At 51.1% G+C, this 21,842-nt stretch overlaps 9 protein-coding genes across 9 annotated transcripts; 4 read left to right on the forward strand and 5 right to left on the reverse strand.

The window, feature by feature from the left end:
• Window positions 1-1,220: 1,220 nt before the first annotated feature.
• PHATRDRAFT_43496 (predicted protein) lies at window positions 1,221-2,327 on the reverse strand. The gene has a single exon (XM_002177937.1). It carries the CDS (start codon window positions 2,188-2,190, stop codon window positions 1,270-1,272), a length of 921 nt encoding a protein of 306 aa, XP_002177973.1. The 5' UTR covers window positions 2,191-2,327; the 3' UTR covers window positions 1,221-1,269.
• A 733-nt stretch (window positions 2,328-3,060) lies between these two features.
• Window positions 3,061-3,288, forward strand: PHATRDRAFT_8451 (predicted protein; the record flags this gene model as incomplete). Its single annotated transcript, XM_002177617.1, has 1 exon — window positions 3,061-3,288. A coding segment is annotated over one exon (228 nt), but the record flags the coding sequence as incomplete, so codon positions are not given.
• An 884-nt stretch (window positions 3,289-4,172) lies between these two features.
• GLRXC1 (glutaredoxin) lies at window positions 4,173-4,788 on the reverse strand (the record flags this gene model as incomplete). The annotated part of the gene is made up of 1 exon (XM_002177938.1): window positions 4,173-4,788. One exon carries the CDS (start codon window positions 4,786-4,788, stop codon window positions 4,306-4,308), a length of 483 nt encoding a protein of 160 aa, XP_002177974.1. The 3' UTR covers window positions 4,173-4,305.
• A 571-nt stretch (window positions 4,789-5,359) lies between these two features.
• Window positions 5,360-7,855, forward strand: PHATRDRAFT_43498 (predicted protein; the record flags this gene model as incomplete). Its single annotated transcript, XM_002177618.1, has 1 exon — window positions 5,360-7,855. Exon 1 carries the CDS (start codon window positions 5,432-5,434, stop codon window positions 7,853-7,855), a length of 2,424 nt encoding a protein of 807 aa, XP_002177654.1. The 5' UTR covers window positions 5,360-5,431.
• A 2,015-nt stretch (window positions 7,856-9,870) lies between these two features.
• Window positions 9,871-11,901, forward strand: PHATRDRAFT_43499 (predicted protein; the record flags this gene model as incomplete). The annotated part of the gene is made up of 1 exon (XM_002177619.1): window positions 9,871-11,901. The coding sequence occupies one exon, from the start codon at window positions 9,871-9,873 to the stop codon at window positions 11,899-11,901; it is 2,031 nt and encodes a 676-aa protein (XP_002177655.1).
• On the reverse strand, window positions 11,900-16,589 carry PHATRDRAFT_56602 (predicted protein). The gene is made up of 3 exons (XM_002177939.1): window positions 12,672-16,589; window positions 12,577-12,597; window positions 11,900-12,498 (listed from the first exon to the last, which is right to left on the reverse strand). Exons 1-3 carry the CDS (start codon window positions 16,567-16,569, stop codon window positions 11,978-11,980), a joined length of 4,440 nt encoding a protein of 1,479 aa, XP_002177975.1. The 5' UTR covers window positions 16,570-16,589; the 3' UTR covers window positions 11,900-11,977.
• Window positions 16,590-17,150: 561 nt separating this feature from the next.
• PHATRDRAFT_43501 (predicted protein) lies at window positions 17,151-18,055 on the forward strand (the record flags this gene model as incomplete). Its single annotated transcript, XM_002177620.1, has 1 exon — window positions 17,151-18,055. The coding sequence occupies one exon, from the start codon at window positions 17,151-17,153 to the stop codon at window positions 17,871-17,873; it is 723 nt and encodes a 240-aa protein (XP_002177656.1). The 3' UTR covers window positions 17,874-18,055.
• A 267-nt stretch (window positions 18,056-18,322) lies between these two features.
• cc1 (predicted protein) lies at window positions 18,323-19,380 on the reverse strand (the record flags this gene model as incomplete). Its single annotated transcript, XM_002177940.1, has 2 exons — window positions 18,323-18,861; window positions 18,972-19,380. Coding segments are annotated over 2 exons (948 nt in total), but the record flags the coding sequence as incomplete, so codon positions are not given.
• Window positions 19,381-20,209: 829 nt separating this feature from the next.
• Window positions 20,210-21,510, reverse strand: PHATRDRAFT_43503 (predicted protein; the record flags this gene model as incomplete). The annotated part of the gene is made up of 1 exon (XM_002177941.1): window positions 20,210-21,510. Exon 1 carries the CDS (start codon window positions 21,224-21,226, stop codon window positions 20,210-20,212), a length of 1,017 nt encoding a protein of 338 aa, XP_002177977.1. The 5' UTR covers window positions 21,227-21,510.
• Window positions 21,511-21,842: the final 332 nt, after the last annotated feature.

Raw genomic sequence — 21,842 nt, forward strand, 5'->3', positions numbered from 1 at the left:
AATATGCCGGAGCCTCGTGGTAAAGAAGTTCAGTTGAATGCTTTTGTTGATGCCGATCATGCGGGCGATCAGGTAACGCGTCGTTCGAGAACGGGTGTTTTGATATTTGTGAATAAAGCACCGGTGATTTGGTTTTCGAAACGACAGAACACTGTCGAAACGTCTACGTTTGGTTCGGAATTTGTTGCGATGAAGATTGCGACGGAGCTGTTGATTGGTTTGCGGTACAAACTTCGAATGATGGGTTTGCCTCTGGATGGACCGGCGAACGTTTTCCGGGGACAATCAATCGGTAGTTACCAATGCGTCGCGATCGGAGTTGGTTTTGAAAAAGAAACATGTTAGCATTTGCTATCATCGGGTGAGAGAAGCGTGTGTGGCCGACATCATTCGGATTGCTCATGAGAGTACCAAGACAAACTTAGCGGATTTGCTAACGAAGAATTTGGATGGTCATCGGATTCAAGAACTAGTTTCGAGGATCTTGTATTGACTTTATTTGGGTCCCTTGCTTTGGAAGAAGCATCGTACCTCCCACCGTGCGGAATTGCATTACAAGAGTGGGTTTCTGTGAGCGTTGTTACAACGTGGATATGATTTTTCTATTTGTTTTAAAGACGGTTGTCGATTTGGTTGTTGATCATGGATTTGGTTGTGATCCCAGGAGCTGGACGGATTGTTTGGTCACGTTATCATTCTGAGTTACAAATAATAATGTGAGGGGACTGAGCAAATCCAGTGGTAGTGGATCTGGTGATGTGACATAGGTAGTATGTCGCAACCCCTATAATTTAATCTTATGTTGCGTATCATCACGTCCTGTATGGAATGTACTGTAAATATGGACCTACGTATCCACTACGGTGAGATTAACAGACTAAGGGGTACATTCGTCTGCCTGGTTCGAAGATTGGTGACAGTGGAAGCGCTCGGTGACGTCAGCACCACGCTCTTTCTAATGTGTTTTTCGAGCTGCAGACTATGTCAGAGTCGACCTTCTGAATGAGATTTACAGATAGCGTCCATGGATCGATCATGCACGACTTTAAAAGCTATAGATTGAATCTTGGTGGACCCTACACCTGACGTCCGCTCTATAGATGTCCCTCCAAGGTACCAGACTGCAGTGCTGGCATTTCACGGTTTAGCTTGAGATGCCACAGGCAATAAGATATTGCTAAGCCTACGCAAACATTGACAATCCCAGCTAGTTATGTTTTGGCAAGTCAAGTATATTTATCTTTTGAATACACCGAAACCCATGCACTCCTATTGCATTCTTGAAATGAAATCCTCGGCAAACGGAAATACAGGCTGACGCCGACATCTTTTCCGGAAGACGTAGGCGAATGGTAGCTTACAAGTACGAAATATCTCAAGCTGGACCGCGTCTGCGTCTTGATTGTCAAGGCGAACATCTTTCGTCTTTGCAGCTTTTGGAACCTCTCTGTGGTCAAAGACCGCTGATTCAAGGCCGTCACATTCTTTCACTTCCAAGAACGAAGGGAAAGTGTTCGCAAGATTCTGGACAGGAACTGCTTTTGCAATCCGGTTACCACTTGACTTCATTCTACGTACGTTCGACCAAATCTTTGACCAACGAGATACATCCTCCTCCTTGGTATCAAGGGCTACCGGTTGATCCGCAAAAAGACTGCCTGCCTTGTTCGTAGTTGCGTCGTCGTCGGAAATATCCATCCACGTACAGCACTCAATCGATTCGCCTACCACATTGACATTTTGCGGCACAGTTGTTTGCTTTGTTTCCGTCAACACAGTTATCGTCTTGAATGTTTGTTCTCGCGGGTAACCGAGCCATTCAAAAGGGTCCCGCAAGGACGAAAGTGGCGTTTCCAACCACGTTAGAGACGCAGTGCCTAACACGATTGCGACCACGGTGGCCGTGACGCACACGAGGAACATCAACTTCCAGCAAACCCGCGCACGAGTCTGACCGTGCGGTGGCAAAAGCGAGACACTCTGTGAGGCGCTTGACGTTTGCACCCACGCATTCTTCCGGTGCTCGTCGTACCCGGGCTGCGTCACCGAGGAACACGAGCGATCCGCCGGGATTGCCCACACCGTTTCGTCCGTATCCGGCAAATAGTAGTATTCTCGGTTGCGAGCAGTGCAGAAGAAGGAGTAGTAGACCGTCGAGGGCGTGGAAGCCGTGTGACGACTCCTCCGCATGTTGCTTTCGCAGAAAACGTGTCGGTGGAAGTTCTCAAGCTGCCCCGGCTATCTGTCGTGAAGAGAATGGGGACGAGAGTGTTACTGGTCTATCTTCATGTTGGTAGCGTAGCCCCTCGTGCGGTTGGAAGTCTGGGTCATTCACCGGTATCCCGAGTCCTGTGTCTGTAGGTGTCAAGTGCTACCGTGCTAGAAACTGGGAGGGCAAAGGGTATTCTCATAATGCCTTGCTACGAATTTTTTTTTCCGACCAAGGGACAACCCCAGAGTTCCATTAACTATAAATAATAAATTGCGGTTCATGGCGATTTCCGCGCGGTGGTAGGCAAGTGCTTCGCGGGTGTCGCGAGATACTGGCGAGACATATTTGTGGCGTTTTGATGAGGTTATTCCGTGTCCCACATTTTAAAATAGAGAGTCGTATGGTTGTCGGACTGCTCTTCGTCCTTGGTGTAGCTTTTCGGTGGTAGAGGAGGAAGGACGTCGGATGCTACGCAAGCGGTAGAAGTCCAAACTGGTTTACTCACAGTTACTACCATAACGATACATACCGTACCTTTTAACCGGACAAAAGGCAGACAGGATATACATCGAGTCGGCGATACCTCTTTCTACTTTCCCGAGATTGCTGATCCTTAAAAATCGTTGTTTGATTCTTAAAATCACTGTTGATTCGTCCTACTCGACGGTGCTGTGGCATCTTCCCGTCAGTCTCCTTAAACTCCGTACGACGAACACATGTGGGGCAACGCCGCGGCACCCCCGCCGCCGCCTCCACGGGTGGGCAGCGGTGGGCCGTTGCTGTACGGCGCGGCGGGTGGCGGTTCCACCAATACGGGCTCCACTTCGTCCAATCAAGGCAAAAACGACGTCTTTGTGGGAAATCTGGCCTTCAACACCACCGAAGAACAACTGCAGCAAGTATTTTCCGACATTGGCCGCGTCATTCACGTGCGGCTGGTAACCGACGTGGATACGGGCAAACCCCGGGGATTCGCCTTTGTGGAGTTCTCCGACGCGCAAGCGGCGTTGTCCGCCATTCGCAACATGAACGATTACGAACTTAATGGCCGACGCATTCGCGTCAATTTTAGCAATTCGTCGCATTTGGAAGCGTTGGCGGGACAGCTCGGTATGGATCTCACCAACAATAACACTAGTAACGCCTCGGCCTCGACCACGTCGGTGGCGCCGCCGGCCTCCAATTTACCGGGATCGTCGCGTCACAACGCCGCTACCGGTACAGTCACGGTAGCGGATGCCCTCAAATCCATGTCCAAAGCCGAAATGTACGACGTCGTTGCCAAACTCAAGGAGATTGCCGACAAGGATTCCGACGAAGCACGGCGGACCATCTCCGGACACCCCCAGCTCCCCGAAGCCCTGCTGTACATTATGAGTAAACTGGATATGGTCAAGACTCCCGTTTCTTCGACGGACCCGAGTTTGGGAGGATTTCCCGGTACGGGGGGCCTGGCGGTCCCACCTCCACCACCACCGTTGCCGGTGACTTCGTCCCGCGCCGCGGATCCCCGCGCCCCACCTCAAGCTGCTCCCGTACCTTCCACGACCTACCGAGCTGATCCACGGGCTCCCGCAGATCCCCGTCAAGCCGCTGCCGCTCGGGTCGATCCCCGGCAGCAGCAGCAACAACATCAACCATCATCACAGTCGCAACCGGCGTCCGCACCGGCACCGGCGGCCGCCCGCAGTGACCCCCGACAGCAGAGTGTGCCAGCCCCTCCAGCTCCACCACGGACGGCTGCTCCTCCGTCTCATACAGCGGGGTTGGATCCGGCGCTGGTTCAGCAAGTCATGTCCCTGACACCGCAACAGATTGCGCAGTTGCCACCCGATAAGCAAGCGAGTATTTTGCAGTTGCGTCAACAAATTACGGGTGGGAACCAGTGAGCGTTCCGTACGGACAAAGGCCTGGTACATTTCGAAACTAAAGAGTTCACGAGTACTACATCATCATCTCTAGTAGAACCATTGTTGTTTACGGGGTTAAACCGTTTCAATTATAGTTCGCGGTAGGAACTCGAAACTCGTCCTTTGTCCGTACAGTCTTTAAGTAGTTTTATTTGCAGAGATCGCAAGTGTGCGGAGATTGTGTTATTTGGCTTGGGCGGCAGCGAGCATATCTTGCAATTTCCCCGAAGCCGCGGCGGCTTGGGTATCGTCGTTGCCACCGACGTGTTGTCCGCCCACGAAAACGTTGGGGACGGTCCTTTGTCCGGTAAGAGTCGCCAAGGCAGCCTGCACGTCGGCTCCGTCATCCATTTGATCCAGTTCGTGCACAATCACTCCGTCCACTTTTAAATCATTGAGCAGACTCTTGGTGGCGAGACAAAAGGGACAACGCGATTTGGAAAAGACAACCACGGCGTGCGTGTCGATTTCTGTTTGCGCAAATTCCGCCGGTGTCGCCGCCAGACGCGTCGTCGTGGAAAACGCGCACGCGGTGGGTGTATGGGGGTGGCGTGCGGCGACCCAGGCCGGACGGTTGCGGGCGACGGTGCGGGGTGCCACGCTCCAGGCCTGCGCCGCTCCGCACGTCCACGCAAGCGTACAGAAAGATCGGGAGACGAGCTTCATTCTTGAATTCGGTTCGATACGGGAATAGTGAGAGAGAGAGAGCGCAGGTGTATTGCGAGTGCGATTAGATGTTGGGGGTTCTGAAGAATACAACGTCGAAGAAGTAACAATGATGTGTTGTGTCATCCCTCCCGATCGGCCGGTGGGAATCCTGCGGGTGTTCGTTCGTTCGTTCGACTCGAGTTGGTAGATACGGTATGCACGTACGGAACACACGTCGTAGGGATGACGCAGATCCAACGATGCAGATAGAAAACTACCTACTATCGTTCCACTCACTGTCACTCACAGTCACTCACAGTCACTACCAAAGGGGATCGCAGAGTACAAAACGCTTCAAAATGTCGTGTACGCGTCGTCACGACAGGCAAGTGATTACCCTACCCTAGATACAAGGGCTTGTTCTTCCTCTCGATACGGTACGGATACCCACCCCCTTTGGTAACCCCGCTATGCTAGCCGAGGAACTAACATAACGTAACATGACTGCAACAGGAATACCGGTATTGTAGGAAAGATATCGACGAGGGTCATTTTCCGTTCTCTTCGCGTTTGTTCTTGCCGATGGATCCGAATGCGTAGCTGTCGTTGGACTTGTACACGCACGGATCAAAAACGGAACACAGTATAATACCATTACAGCATGACGTCGTCGGCGACGCTTTCCCCGTTACCGCGGTCCCCGACGGCGGGTCGTTCCGTCCCGTCCGTATCGTACGAAACGTACGCCCCCCGTTCGACCGCACAAGTGGCTCGCTTGAGTCATCTCGCAGCCTTGACGGCGGGTCCGCTGTCGGGAACGGGACCTACGGAACCTGTGGGTGCGACTCTTGCACACGCCCTAGCGCCCCCGGCGCTAAAGACCGAGTCGTGGTCGTCGCTCGGGGACGACGACGCCACGACGATGCCACAGGCCGAGCGCGTTTCGGACCATCTCGCGCACAGTCTTAAACACGCGACGGCCTTGCGCTACGCTCTGCGGGCGTCACTCAATATTGCCGAAGACTTGTCCAACCGTCACGCCGATTTGATCCGACACACTTCGGAATTGTCCGCCGCCGCGGATCGGTTGCAGGAAGAAGAGGAACTCTTGACCCGTCACGCGATGGAAATTGGTACGCCCTTGAAGCACTACGATGCGGTGGATCGTATCGGAGTACTCGTTGGTGTCTTGTTCCGGGGAATCTCTACGGTACACGGACTCGCTAAAATTAAAGTGGACGACGACGAATTCCCCGCCTTGCTCGACGAAATCGACCAAGCCGTCGGTTACTTCGAACACGAGTCTGGAGGCCGAGGTGTATTGCAAGCGGCGCTGCAGAGTAAGAAGCCTTTGCAGAGTGGCAACGTCGAGTACTTTCGTCGTGCCCTGGCACTCCAGGAGGCTGCCCTCTCCCTTTTGCGCGAAGCCGTCGCCGACCGTATCGCCACTACGTGCCAGCAAATCGTCTCCGTCCTGGACCTGGGACGGAAACCGGTCAAGGCCGACCAACTCGAAGCGTCCTTGATCTACACACGCTTTCATGGAATTTCCTCGCGCTCGCACCGACTCCTGGCGTTGGTCAAAGCACGCGTACACCAACACGAAGCCTACGCGGAACTCCTTCAAACGTGTCGCCAAACGTACTGCGTACATCGCGAGAAACTCCTCGCCAAGACCGTTCGCGCGCACATGGAAAAATTGCAACAGGAACACGGACCAGTCGGGATGACGCGACTGGCGAGCGTATTTTTGATTCGGCTCTGTACGGTCGAGACCTCGTTGTATTTGGATTTCTTCGGGGCCGACACCACCAAGCCACCACCCCACGACAAGGCCGCTACCCAGAAAAAGACCCTGGCGGACGACACCACCTACCAGGACGCAGCATTCCAATCCTACTTGACTTCCTTGTGTTCCGCCTTGCACCGGACAATTCGTCGCGGACTCGTCACCATGCTGGATTTGGACACTCTCTGTCAGATCGTTTCCGTCCTGCGCGAAGAGCGCTCCATGGCCACCTCGTCACCTACCACACTGGCAGCCGCCCGCGCCATTTCCAGCGTCATTCAAGACGCCCAGGAACGTGTCATTTTCTGCGCCAATACCACGCTCACCAAACACGTGGCCCGCTTCAAGGCCACTCCGAAGGACCTGGATTATCCAGACAAACTCCAGAAAAGTACCCCATTACCGGAAAGCGACAGCACGGTGTACGATGAGAATGCGGCGGAACGGCACTTGGAACAGGTATACGAATCCTGGTTTCCACCCATGCGGGTCGTCTTGCGCGTTTTGTCCAAAATATTCCGTGTCGTCGAACCGGCCGTGTTCGAAGACATGGCCTTGACGGCGGTGCAAGCGTGTACCCGGAGTCTCAAAGATGGTGCGACCTATATTCGGGCCCGCAAGGGGACCTTGCACGGAGATTTGTTTCTCGTCAAGCATCTCTTGATTTTGCGGGAGCAGCTCTCTCCCTTTGATATGGAGTTGCGCTCGGTGGAACGGCAATTGGACTTTTCCGATGCCGGTAAGGCGGTGGCGCGCTTCTTAGCCAATCGCAACCGGCGACTTTTTTCCATGAGCACCGAGAATGCGCTCGTCACGTTATTACGCGAGGGCGTGTCGATCCAAGAGTCGAGCGTGGATTCCAAGCGAGATTTGGAAGACGCCTTGCGTTCAGCTTGTAACGATTTCATTGCGCACGCGGCCCAGACCATGGCCGCAGACTTGTTGCAGTTGTTGGAAACCTTTCAGACCAGTGAAAACGTTTCCATGACGGTGCAATCGTATTTGCAGGCAGACGCCACATGCGATCTGTTGGAGCGGACCGTCAGTGGCATCGAATCCAGCCCGGTCCGGGACGATTTGGCTCTATATCTTGACAATGTCGCCACGCAGAGTATTCTTCTCAAACCTGTCAGCCGGAAGATTACCCGAGCAACGGAAGATCTACGCAAGCTGGTTGCCAAACATTGCCAAGAAGGGATTAACGGTTGGACACTAGACGGACTTGACAAGGTCTCCGAACTACTGGATAAAGTCGAAGCCACCACCAAGCAGATTGGGAAACATGCTCCAAAGTAGACTTCTAAGCATTAACACTAATCCCAAGGGCCCAAACTATGCTTTTTTTGAATGTACTGGATTTTCCAATCATAGAAACGGTACCCTATTGCAGAATTCTAGAACCGTTTTCTACTTGAGAGTACAACTTACAGTTAGTAAGATTCTCGAGAGATTTACCTTACGGTTAGCGACATCGATGTAATGACTTTTTCTTCGGTAGCAAATTTCCAGCCTATAACCTATCAACTCAGCTACGAATGCTGTGTCTGCATTCGTCGTTCTATTTGTCGCTTTTCTTGCTCTATTCACTGCCCATGACAATCGCAACGGGGAGCATTTCGAGAGAGAAAAGCATACGCACATCCAGTGGCTCAGCCATTTTTGAATCGCAGAGTATGCACTAGTTTGGCCTACTTACCATAAGCGGTTTAATCTATTCTTTCGAGAGAGGGATTTTACTTCCTAAATCTGCGGTCGAACGTCAAGATCCTCCGATAGGGAAGCCTACGGCTGCCGATATCTGATTCCCGCGCTGTTCTCTGCGATAAAAATGACGGAGAGCAAAGACGAGAAAATTCAAATCCCTGTCGAGCTTATAGTATGTAAAAAGCAAGCTTGCGCTCTACAGAAATGCTTTGCCAAGTACAACGATTCCGAGAAATTATGCCGGAAGTACTTTGAAGCATGGGAAGATTGCGCCGCAAACGCAAAAGCTAACGAAAGACGCCGTTCATAACAATATTGTGCCAAAAGAATTCTAAAAAGAATGGTAAAGGTTTGAGGGCATCACATCTGATCACCTCGAATGCATTCTCTTTCCATACTGGTGGTTTTCACCTTTGTTCCTGTATTGACGGTGCAAGTACTGGTAGGACTCGCCATCACAGATCATAAAAGATCGCTGTAAGCTCGATGGCTTTTACCACTTTGGACTTGCTGTCACTTGTCAGGTTATTTCGTATCCATTTCCGCTCGATGTTCCTCGCAGAAAAGACTCATCGAAAGCTTTTTGCCAAAGCAATATCCCTCTGCACACTCCTTTAAAATAGACACGGGTTCAGATAGCTGTAAGTCATGGCAGCTAGCTATAGGTCATGGATTGAATTTCAGATGCTGCCGCACGTGGTGTTTGATCGGCGAAATTCATTTTATAATCTCAGGACATTCGATATTTTCAAAGATGCATTTTCTTTGACGCGATTTGCCAGACGCTGGGAAATCTCGAAAGCCGTCTCATCAGGAACAGGGCTATAGAATTCTGTAAAAATAAAGGCAGTGGTATCGGCAGTTGCTGTTGCCGATTTTTGAATGTCATCGACGGCAGCCGTATAATTCAAGGAAAAAGCGGCACCACGGCAGAGGACCGGATGGACAACGAGAGACTGGGCAATGGACGCAGGAACGGTGAACAAAGCTTTTGTTCGGCCATCTTGAAGCTGAAGGAGATGATAGGGGACAGCCATTACACATTCATCAGTATATAGCAGTTTGATCTTTCGAAAGCCGATGTCCAGGCGATCAGTTTCAATTTCACAAATAAGGGCTGTAGATGCGGTCGGTTGCAAAGCTCCGGCGTTTTTTGGGTGTCGGCCCAATGCTTTTCACAGGTTAGGGTTGAATTTGGCCGGAAATAGTCGAAGTAAAGGAATTACACTATATTTTGCATTTTTCGTTGTGGGTCGAATCTGTGTCGGCTTTACAGTCAATACAGAACCGGTAAAGAAACAATGAATCTTTTTTACCATTGCTTTTGATGCTTTTCTGTGATTTCGTCGCCCAAGAGATCTTTGTCCCTGTGTGCCCTCAATTGATGCAATGGCCTAATAAAAGGTTAAATTGTCGACTCGAACACTTCACCCCCGATCATTGAGAAATAAGTGTAGGAGTCAATCTGAGTCCTTGTTTAAGAAACGCTGTTTTGCTTTGTCGTCGGAACCGAAAACCTTGCACTGACGTTTCACGCGGCGTCGACCTAGTTTACTCAAAAACTTCTCAGAAACCACGAAGGTACCGGACTAAGCATTCAGCGAAGCATGTCTGATTTGCCACCCCCACCTCGCATCGTGGCAAGTATAAATGAAGGGGGCCTTTCTAGAGGCACTGCGTCGGTCCCAGCTTCGCCAAGTCAGCGCTCCAACAGCCTGAAAACACCCACGCAATCGCCTTCGATTGCCTCCAAAGCCTCGTCAATTAAATCCGATAATACCCCACGCCAGAGAAATTTCCAAAACTCTGTACCCCAGAAACACATTCCAGTATTTGACTCACCATCGAAAGGGCTGAGTAGATTGCGTCCGTCTCTAGGTCGATCGCCTTTGCCAAATCCGAAAGCGCCGTCGAAATGCCCTTTATTCGGTGCATTTTACGCTGAGTTTGACAACAATGTTGGGCCGAAAGTATGCTACGAAAGCCCGACTGGTTTTATGGATCAAGACATCAATGCACCACTCGAAGCAATTCATGATATGCTAGCGAAAACGTTCGCGAGACTTGAACCAAAGATGGGCTTCAAAGAAACTTCATCCTCAACAAAAGACGCATTACACACTTCGTCTAAAAAAAAGGAGGCAGTCTGGGCGAAGCGAGCAAGCGCCCGCGGAAGTGGACGACAACAAGATCCAATCCAGTCAGATGAGGCCACCACTGCAGACCATTCAGTATCAATCTTTGATAGCTGCAGCGATTTTATCATTACCGGAAGCGAGCTCACAGGAAAAATTATAAATCTTTCTACGCATCGTATTCATTTACTGACGAGACCAACTGTTATCAGTGATGAGAGATACGAAAGGAACTCTCTACTCTTTTGTGTCGGTTTCGTGCTACGGCGAACAGAGGATCCTCGACCCTTTCGTCCTGTGCTCTCAAAGCTGGCTCTTACGCTACGAGATATGGAACGGGAGACTCAGTTTCTTTCGAAGAAAGTAACACGTCCACAGCTGCAAGATCTTCTTGAAAATATTCTTGTATCGCTGAACAGTTCGGACTGGGAATGTAATGTCGTACTCAACCAAGGTAACTTCCTGAATCTTAAATTATTTCACCCTCCCAAATTACCTGTCCCTCCGGTTCCAGAGTTTGCCGTTCCAGTCCTGCTACGCCGAGACTGGCAATTACAATCGTACGACTGGGATTTGGCGATCAATTGGGTATCGCTGCATATTGATGGCACAACGAATGCCAGGCAGATTGCCAAAAGGGCCGAGGTAGATATGGAGATGGTTCAGGCATGTTTGAGAGTATTGAAGCACCATGGTGTTATTGCTCTCGTCGACATGTTCTTTTATTCGAATCGATATGAAGCGACGAGCAAAGCTACGACATCGCTCACCGGGGTCACTTCAGAGCTCTTATCCCAGGCCACAGCCTTTGCATTGAAGAAATCCAACTTCGCAGCCCATGATAATAGCCCTTCTACGCGATCGCGTGAAAATTCGTTGACGGATCGACCGGAAAAGATTATGGACAATGTTGAGACCCATGCATCATCGTACCCATCGGAACAAAATGAGATTGCGTTTGGAGGCTATCGACTAGCGGCCTCCGTTACTTCAAACAACTCGTACGAGATGGCCTCCTATCATTCTTCGCATTCGCGCGAAGAGTACAACGACGTGAAATTAGCGGTTGCTGAGCTCTATTGCGCATGCGGTCGCAGTAGGAGTCTCGGCGAATTGTGGATTCGTCTGATCTCTGGTGAATCTCGCTTGGGTCAGCTTCAGCCTCATTTTTGGAGGAGGATGTTCCACTTGATAGACCATCGCCGATTTGCATGCTTCGGTGTCGCACATGGCTTGTTAAAACGCGTCCATAATTTCCCCTTGATTGTGGACGCCCGTGGCCGGGAAGTTCTCACATCAAATAGGCATTTGTCAGGGGACGAGACGCTAAGACACTCACGAAGCGCACTTGATCTTAAAAAAGAACGTTTGGAAATTGAGAGGATGATAGATGGAAAGCACTGTGACGATGATCTAGCCTGCGAATTTGAAAGATCGATCGACGATATTTTTGAGTTGTTAGGAAGCGAACGCATCGTGTCGGTTTATGCAACTGCTTTTTAACCAAATAGAAACTATGTATTCTTATCAACATTTGGAGGGGCTTTGGGCTAGACTGCATTGGCGTTCCGACGTATTATTATGCTTCTTGCTTGATCTTTGCCCGAAAGTCGGACCCTTGCTCGATTATGTCGTCCGCGTCGGCGTAAAGATCCTTCAGCTTATCTAACGTACTAGTGTCCGTTGACCACATACCTCTACCCGAAGCTTCAAGCAGCCGCCTCACTATATTCTTGAACGCTTCCGGGTTGGCGCGTTGAAGTTGTTTGGCGACATCAGCATCAAGTGCATAACGTTCAGCAGCTTGGTCAAAGACAAAGTTATCAATCTCTGCCGTCGCTGACCAACCAATCATTGCTGTCATCCGTTGAGAGATTTCATATGCTCCACCAGACCCTTGCTTTAGCATTGCATCTCGCCATTTTGGATTAAGGAATTTGCTTCGGTATTCTAACCTAAGCACTTCCTCGACATCTTTGACCGGAACCAGAGCGTTCTCGTCAAATCCACCAAATGCCTCTATTACCGATATAGATACTTTCCGTTTCTTCCCCGTCTTCGGATCAATCTCTTTTCTATTTTCCGCCGCTTTTTTCAGCGCTACAGGCAAAAGCATATGTTAGTCATAAGCTCAATTGCGTCAACAACGTGGACTTTATATTTGGCGACAATTCGTACCTCCTGTATTGGCGTAATACTCTAATTGACAAAGAGAAAAACAGAATTGGTGAGAACAGTCTGAGCAAAAGGTTTCCAGTCTTTGTTTCACATACCTTGGATGTCGGAAAGACCATACTCGACACTATCGATCTCTTGAACGACCCGCTCGGTCGTTGCCAGCAACTTATTAAGAACAGCAGGACGAGCAGTCCCCCCAGTTCCGCTCTGTCCTTCTTTTCGACCGTAAGAGTAAACATTCCGTCCTTTCCATGTCTCTCCCAAACTCTCCTCATCTTCCCAATCTCCGGTTCCTATAACCTCGTTCACCATACTTCCGTAGTCGCCCGGTGGATTGCTGAACAATCTTGCAGCAGCTCCATCTTTTACACCACTAGCTATCAGTTCTTTGGTATGCTTCTTAACAAAGTTCTTTTCGTCTGATTCGTCGGCCTGAGCTGCTCTTTGAAAAGTATCGTCAAGTAGGTCTACGATGTTGGCAAAAGAATCCCTGAATATGCCACTAAGGGAGGCTAAAACATCAATCCTTGGCCGGCCAAGCTCTTCTAAAGGGATCAAATCAAACCGAACGATACGACCAGTTCCTTCCTTTACTGGCTTCGCCCCAAGCAACGCTAAAACGATCGCCACCGATTCACCACGTGTTTTGATGGCATCCAAACCCCAGAGCGTAACAGCAATCGTTTCCGGAAATCGGCCTTCATTATTCTCTTGGTGCTGGCGAATGACTTCTTGCGCTGCTTTTTGACCGCGGGCCCAAGCCCCAGCGGACGGCATTCGATACGGATCAAGAGCATGAATGTTGCGTCCGGTAGGCAGCACGCTCGGTCCATCACGCAACAAATCCCCTCCCGGCGCAGGAGGAATATATCCTCCGTCCAAACCCTTTACCACAGATTGGAGTTCGTCCGAAGAACGATCTAGAAGTCCTGCAATCGTCATTGCCCGCTCGGAGATGCTTTGTTCAGAGAAAGATGGATCTGAACTGGTTTCCCCAAATGCAACAAATTCGAGAAATTGGAAGAAAGAGGTGAAAACATTTTGGCTTTTCTCGCTCTGCTTTGATGTTTCGCGCCACTTGGTCACTAGATCACGACAATCGCTCTCCGATAGTTGCTCTCCGAAGTAAGCCGCTAGATAAGACACCAGGTCTTCGTCGGACGGGCTTTGCCCGAAAACGTGTAGTCCACTGGAAAACAGGCGATCTTGCAGAACATTCAGATAATCAGACAATCGCACGACCCAATCGGAACACACATCGGCTGGCAACGACTCGAGGACGTTTGACTGCTGCTCACAATCAATATCAAAAGGATTTTTGGAATCACACATCAACGGAACGTCGTTTACCATACCACTTCTTTGGGCCAAGTCGTAAATAGTTTCAAAAAGTTCTCGATTCGATCCATTGGATCCTTCGTCCGATCGATATTCCTCGACCAAGTCTTTCAAATTAGCCAGCTCAAGATACAGTCCGCTTCGACCATACGGAGGGACATTGTAGCTCACTAGAGTTCCGTACCCCCGACGCTTGGCGAGGATACTCTCGCTCGGGTTGTTTGCAGCATACACATAAAGATTTGGGAGGCCACCAAGCAATTCATCACTCCATGATTTGCGATCATTGCCTAGCGGCTGCCCGGGAAGCCATTCCACAGTGCCGTGCATTCCAAAGTGAATCAATGCTTGTGTCCCTAGCCCATCCAGAGCCTTGGGACGCCGTAGCCATTCATACGTCGCACAATACTGTGGGTGTGGAGTCAGATCTCTTTCAAACAGCAAACGCATAGGATCACCCTCGACGCCTAACAAAGGCTGGACGAAAATCCACACGTTTCCAAGTTGGAGCCCTGCTACAGCGAACTTGCCATTCTTGGTAACACCGGGACCGCGATCTTTCTCAGACCAGGCTCGCCGCACTTTTTTCATCATGTAGCTTCCCAGCATTTCTTCGAGTTCATCGATCGATATATCTTTCGCCACGACCTGGGCTCCTCCGAGTCCACCTCCCGGCAGCGCTAGAGTAGCGGCTACCGTCGAGTCTCCGGCCGTGGCACGGGCAATTTTGCTCTCGATCGCTTCTTGCATACGGTCCGCGCCGGCTGTAATGACCGGGTTTTCACACAGGGTGGCCAACGCCGCCACTAAACTTTCTCCGCAAGCATTCGGATCGGATGTCCAATCACCCACACGGTATCCTTCCTTTTCAAGCCGTCTCAGGAGGGCGTCTAGAGACCGTGGCACGTCCAGCAGGGCCGCGGTACCGACTGCTCCCACGTTGGGTGGAAAGCCGTACAAGGCAATGGCAATACGTCTCTCAGATGGTGGCGTCCGCCGGAGTTCCACCCAATTCTTCACCCTAGAGTTCAATTTGCGCACGCGTTCCGGAACCAGCGCAATCTTATCGCCCACCAATCCGCCAAGAACGACAGTGTCAATAGCGCCGTCCAGTTCGGGCAAGCTGTACAGAACCACTGACTGCAATCCTAAGACTCCATTGGTCTTCCATTGTGCGATAGATTGGAGCAATAGTGGACTAGCTACCACGTAAGGTACGTTCATGTTTGTTAGCAAGGTCTCGGCCACGGCCACGTTCCGTCCGGCTTGCATGGATCCCGCGGGTCCCCCTACCAGGGGAAACCCAATCGTGTTCACAATGGCGTCCACCGAAACGGCTTGGGACGGCTGATAGGTCGAATCACGCCGGAGTTTCCTGTCACGCACCAGTTTTTGCTCGTGATTGCTCGTCAACAAATCACGCACAATGGTATGCGCTTCGACGCCGTTGATAAAAATGGGTATGGGCAGTAATCCATCTTGTTCCATTTGTCGAATGAGATCTCCCAAATAACGCTGTTCCGTAATAACGTGTTTGCGGTACAGGAGTACGGCTACCCGAGGAGCGTCATCCGGGGCCAAAACGAAACCCTGTTGCGCCGCTAGCGTTTGGGTATTCGCACTCAATCGCCACGCCAGGTATTCCGCTGGAGATTCAAAGTATTGTGGCTGGGTAAAGATAGCAGCTTTCGTTTCGTCTTGTTGTTGTTGTCGGCTACGCACTGGATGGATCAGACCAATATCCGGAGTGACTTGCAGAGGCGGTAAAGCGGTCAACACGGCGGACGGTTGATCCCGACACCGATCCGCAATCAACGCCAACATGGCCTGCACATTGCTTTTACCCCCTTGATTCCAGTAGCGGTACGCTTCCAACCATGTGCGTAGATCACTGGCCTTTTCACCGGGCACGTAGCGCAGCAAGGTTGGACCGACTTTAAGGAGCTTCAAATACGCACTCAACTTGTCTTCCTCCTTGCCCGAGCCAAATTGGGACAAGATGGCTTTGACCGCGGGTGGTGGCCCGGCAGAGCCACCACCTTTTTCCGCTGACGGTGCCATGGAAAAGCTTCCGACGGTATTGAACGTCATGAGTTCCGTGGCACTTTCAAAAACGAGGCGGGGTCCTTGGACCGCGGGGAGGACCGATTGCACCGCCAGCACGTCGTCGTAATCGAAAATGAGCGAACCTATAAAGGCGTCGGCCTGACGGACCGCGGAGGCAAAGTCTGGATTGACGGCCAAGTCGTGGGCATCGCGTACCGTCGTCGTTGTCGTGGTTGGGGGGACCCGAATGTCCGAGTCGGCGAAGACCGTCAAGTCGACGTCGAGGTCGCGGGCGGCTTGAGAATACAATTCGCGATTGAACGATTCGAATCCGGCCACCAACACAATTTTCGGCTTACGGGCAGTATTGTGCTTCTTTGGCTGTGGTGACACGGCATGGTCCTCGTCATGTACGGCAACGGCGGCGAGTCTAGTGAACGTTGGTGCCGCGTGACAAGGTCTGGATCCTGCTGGATTCCGTGCGCTTCTCACGGACCCCAAGAGAGTCCTGGTGCTCCTCGTTTGCACGGGAACCAACCCGTCAACAACATTGCCACACAAAGTCACTCCAACGATCCCGAAGGCGATTATAATACGGTCGATCTGCATGGTGGCATCGTTTGCCCGCAACTAGAAGCTATAGGATACGAATGTGGAAGAAAGGGCGTGACAGTAGAAAACCAAAGAGAAAAACAGGATACGATGCGGTGGTCCCTTGGCGAAGAATGCCCAACGACAGAAACGCTCTCATCGAGTCCCACCAGATTGTAGTCGTGACGGATTGGACGGAACGATCCCAAGACATAGATTTTCGATCTTCGCGGGTTGTCGTGTGGGGCCGCGATCACGACTGGTAATATTGCGGATTGGTTGTCCGGTCCGTTCACTGTCAGTTTTCCGTCACGTCTGGACGCCAGCCCCCTTCACGGACCCCCGAAAAGGATTTGGGGGGTCACGACCAACAAAACGGAATTACTGTCACTTCTATCGTCAAATTGTCCATTTGTGATTCTTTCCTCCCGCCCCACAAGGACGAGAGTGGGTATCGTTCAACATACCAACCGCAGTAAAGTCTAGTTAGTATCCCGTCGGCAGTTAGTTGGAGAATTACCTCCTAGAGTCCAGAGGTTTGCTCTTTCCGCGCAGCGATTTACTTTTGGTTGACCGAATCCGTAGAACCCGTCACCACCATGTGGATGCCGGGAACGTCAAAACCGACTGCCCGAGGGGCGCAGGCGAGAGTCGGGTCGTTGTCTCCGTCAACGGGAGCCGTCCACGATGACACACAACAGAAGGATCTACTACCGTCTCCCAAAACGCTTTCGGGGACCACTCGCAACATGCGGTTCATGCAGAAGAAGCGAGACTCCGGTCCAACACCACCACCAACCGATTCGGACGGTAACGTAGCAATGGAGGTTGCCACACCCAAAGCCGATCCATCAATTACCTCCTCGTCGCACACACCGTCGTCGACGACCTTTCCACAGCATTTGCAACCGATACGACTACCTATGGACGTCAACGGGGATTTACGCATGGTAGCCAGGGCCGTGGTGCCGACCATCGCGACACCGGCGGACATGTACGGCGTGGCCAGTCAGGTTGTGGGTCGTCGATCCTTTAACTCCATGAACAAGCACACGGAACAGATTCGACAATTATCGCATCATGCCTACCGACAGCAACAGCAGCACGAAGCCGGGGCTGCGAACTCTCATCATCTTTCGGACCGTCAACTATTGCAACGGTACGCTGGTAGGGAGCGGACTCCCAACGATGCCATTGGTAGTTTGCGTGATTCGGCTGGTGGTGGTAGAAGTGGGAGTGCAACGAATCGAGGACTTAAGCGTGCTAGTGGAGGCAGTCAATTGTCACCTCGGTCGGATTCTCAGAAGAGAGGTCGACGATGACCGTTGTCACCCTACTCGTTTGTGCGCAGGCTGTCAAGTTGACAATGGAAAGATTTACTGTTCGTTGACCAACTACGCTACATGGCTGATGCTTCATGACTGTAGTAGACTCGCTACCTTGCAGTCATCCATTGGAAACGATTTGGTGTCGACATTAATAAACAATACCACAATTGACAACTGAGAACCTTCCAAAACGACATTTAAATGTACACAAAAACTACCACAAAACTTAGTCGGCTGCCGCTGCCCTTGCTCTAATACTCGAGATGCCACCAAACGCTGTCCTTATAGTTTGGCGTTCCAAGCTCATCCTTGAAGGGCTTGACCAGCCAGCCGGTCGCGTAACCGGATGTACCGGCAATGATGAGCGTCGCGACTAGTCCCAAGCACTGGCGGATCATTTGCGACAGCATACCGTGTTCCAAGAAGGCCGCGTCCGAATCCATCGCGACAAAGACAATGCTCAGAAGCGCCCCTACCACGGAGGGGTACCCGTGCAGATTGCCCACCCCGCAGGTATCGGAAATGTGCCAAGAGCTTTCCAAGTATGGGGAACTGTAGACGTAACCGTAAACGCTGACGGCACCCGCGCACATTCCCACAATAATGGCCCCGCCGGGTCCACCAAGGTCTAGACGAGCCGCGCTGCCAATCGCAACGCCGCCGGCCAGAGTCGAATTGGCCACGTGGACTGGATCGAACTTTCCGTGACAGAGACGGTGGGAGAGATAAAACGTCACGGTCGTAGAGGCCAGGAGGGCCGTAATAGTGTGGACGACACAGCGCATTTCGTATTCGGGGGTGGCAGTTTCAGTTGCACCCACGAATGAGGGCCAGAACACCCACAAAATTGTCGTACCTATCAAGGCCATCAGATCCGAAACCTTATCCGGTTCGGGTGTACCTAGTTCTTCTTTGATTCTGTCTTTACCGTCAGATCGTCCTCTGCCCATGGCCAGACTAGCGGCTAGACCGAAGTACGCGCCTGTGCAGTTTCGCATAAGGTCAACAGCATGAGAAGTGCGACGATGCTGCTCCAGACGTACAGCCCTTAAGCGATCGATCACGCAGACAAGGCATATAATGGTGACTTACCAAAGCAGTGAATCGTCATGGATCCACCCACGTCTTCGGCTCCGACCATTCCAAATACGAAAAACACCTTATTGAGTGCATAAAAGAAGGATTGCGATAGGGCGATGAGCATCATCTGCAGGGGCGTGGCCGTTCCAATAAGCGCCCCGAAAGAGATCATAAGAGTAGCCGCGCTGAACTCGGCATCAATCAGTGTCTCCATGGACAATGGCATAGGCCACGATGTATCCTCACCGTCATCGCCTTTAAGAGTGCGCATTATCAGCTCCATTGGAATGTTGGCCTCCATCGCAAGGATACTCAACATCATGGTGAATCCAACCGCGCCAATGCCGTAGTTTTTCAGAAACGTCATCAGGTAGCCAAAGCCGAGCAACAACATGGCCATGATATCTCGAAAGGCGATGTATGTTTTGACGTCGTACGGTGTCTCCGTCGAATACGTTGTTCCAAATAAATAGAACAATAGAAAGGCGGTCTGGAGCGCCACGAAAAGGTTCGCGATGGTGACGACACCTTTGGCGGACGGAGCATGCGAGCCATTATCCGAGCTCAACAGTAGCGAAGTCGTTTCCATAGGAGCACTCATAGTCTGCTCTCGGATGAATGGAGTAAATAAAAGATCGGAAAGAGAAGAGTAAGTTCCCTGGTCGGAGGGAAGGACATTGACCAACGGCGTATCTTTTAAGATTGTTTGTGTACACGTCCGGGAAGGTGTATCTTTTCGTGAGAATGATGCCCTCTTTCCTCCGTGTTGGATTTCGGCAGTGGGCACCCGAAATTGTTTAAAAATTCCGAGACGTAAAATTTCGGGTTTACTTCGAATGTTAATTTATCGTCGAGAGATCTTGAGTAGCGGTGCGACTTTGCTTTTTACAAGGTTTCATTAAAGCGAATCAATTGCACCATTCGGTGTTCTCGTTTTGGTAGAGAAGAATCAAACGAGAAAGACATCGAGTTTTTTACCGTTCGCTGCTGTACATTGGTTGCGGTTCTATTCACGGTCATCTAGATAGTACAGCCTATGATTTGATTCACATTCTTTTCGACAATCGAACAACTGGCGACTAGAGGAGACTGAAAATCGGGATCGAGGTGATCAAAAGAAAGGTGTATGGAGTCTTTCTATGTCAAATTGTGTTAAAATCTATTGTTCGTATGTACAAGAACTAGCAAGAGCAGTGGAAATTCCTGATTGCAATGCTGTACAAAACCCGCCGAAAGAGTTTCGTATCACGTTACGGACGCAAGACGTTTTCGTCGTCGTCCTCCCACGCAACGCCAATATCGTGTGGTATTTGCTCCGGAGTCAGGATTCCATGATCAACGAGCTGTGCCACCGTCCGGTGCAAACTTCCATCGTGATGAATAAAAATACCGCCCTTTCGTTCCCAAGCCTCCCGTAGAGATTCCCGATCATCAATGAGGACCGCGTTGGGTCCACTTTCGTAGTGCTTATTGAAGGACCAGCATGTTATGACCCGGCAACTCCTCGGTGAGTCGTCGTCTTCGACTTGGTTGATGTTACCTTTACGTGACATTATCGTCGGTGACGGCGAATGAGAATGAAAACGCCCGGCGCGATCGACGTGTTCGACCGGAATGCCCAGTTCGCGGGCACACCAGGCGTACTTTTCGGTGCGCGAGGACTGGTGCGCCGGTACTCCCGTGAGGATATCCGGCCGCAGGGGCTGTATCAGCTTCCACAAGGCCTTGCCCTGGTTCGTCCACGGCAACGTTTCGAAAAAAGGTCCCGACGCTTCCAAGCGGCGCCACATATCAACCCGACGAACATCGGTAACGTGATGAATGTTGGGTTCGTTAGGAAAGACCCGGCGAATGCCAGATTCGAAATCAACCAAGACTCCATCCAAATCGCAAAAGACGCGGAATTCTCGGGAATCTTGTTTTACAGGGGCTGGTCTTTTCCTTCTCTGGGCCACGTCGGTAGTGGTTGGACGATCCCATACCATGGTTGCTGGCGGTGTGAGGCGCTCGACTGTAATGCCGTCATCGCGAAACCCGAATGTATTGTTGGCACTAAACTTCCATTGGTATGACTCCATTGCATCGTACGCCAATACCCAACTAGAAAACCGAATCGTTGGTGTCGACGTCGTCGTCCACACGTGTTGCCGTGCCGGCGCAATACGAGGCTGGTACCTTGTCTTCAGCGGTGCAAAGGCCGATCCTGATGCTATCGATAGCCCCACGAGGAATCCTACACACACGATTCTAGAGGTGATATGTATCATCTTGGTGATACTCTTTTGGATGTAAAAAGAACGAATTCCGGATATGCCACAATGTTGGGCTAGGCTGTTTGCAGCAATGTGATGGATAGACGTAGGGATGTTCGCGAGTCGTGCTTTTGCAAGGCTGACGACGTCGCGGATGGATTCGGATGACCACGCAACCGCAACCCAATCCGAATACTTGTCTGCTGACGAAGCGGTATCGTGGGGTATTTGTCGTTGAACGTGTGTATATTTGTGTCTTTTGCGAATGTATTGTAACGGTCAAGATAATAAAGAACGAGTGACTGACTCGGTGTTTTGGAGACGAAAAAAAAAAGGGATGATGTCGACAACCACGAAAGTGCCGCGATGAGGAACGGTCAAAAAAGCGATGCCGAACGCGAAAGGGAAGGACGAACCTCGAGACGCGAGTAACTTTGCTGCCGATGCCCATCATAGTCAGCGAAAGTTCCAGAACACGCCACTGTTCCTTTGCGTGACTCCGGGGATTATTCGTCTCCACCAATCGAAACTCCGGCACATCGGAAAAATGGCACGTCACGAGTCCAATGGATTGCGTCATTCGGGATCGAATACGAATTCACTAGCTTCTGGGACTCGGCCGGAGACAGTT

Source organism: Phaeodactylum tricornutum, chromosome 2 (genome assembly GCF_000150955.2).
Source record: "Phaeodactylum tricornutum CCAP 1055/1 chromosome 2, whole genome shotgun sequence".
NCBI classification, from domain to species: Eukaryota; Bacillariophyta; class Bacillariophyceae; order Surirellales; family Neidiaceae; genus Phaeodactylum; species Phaeodactylum tricornutum.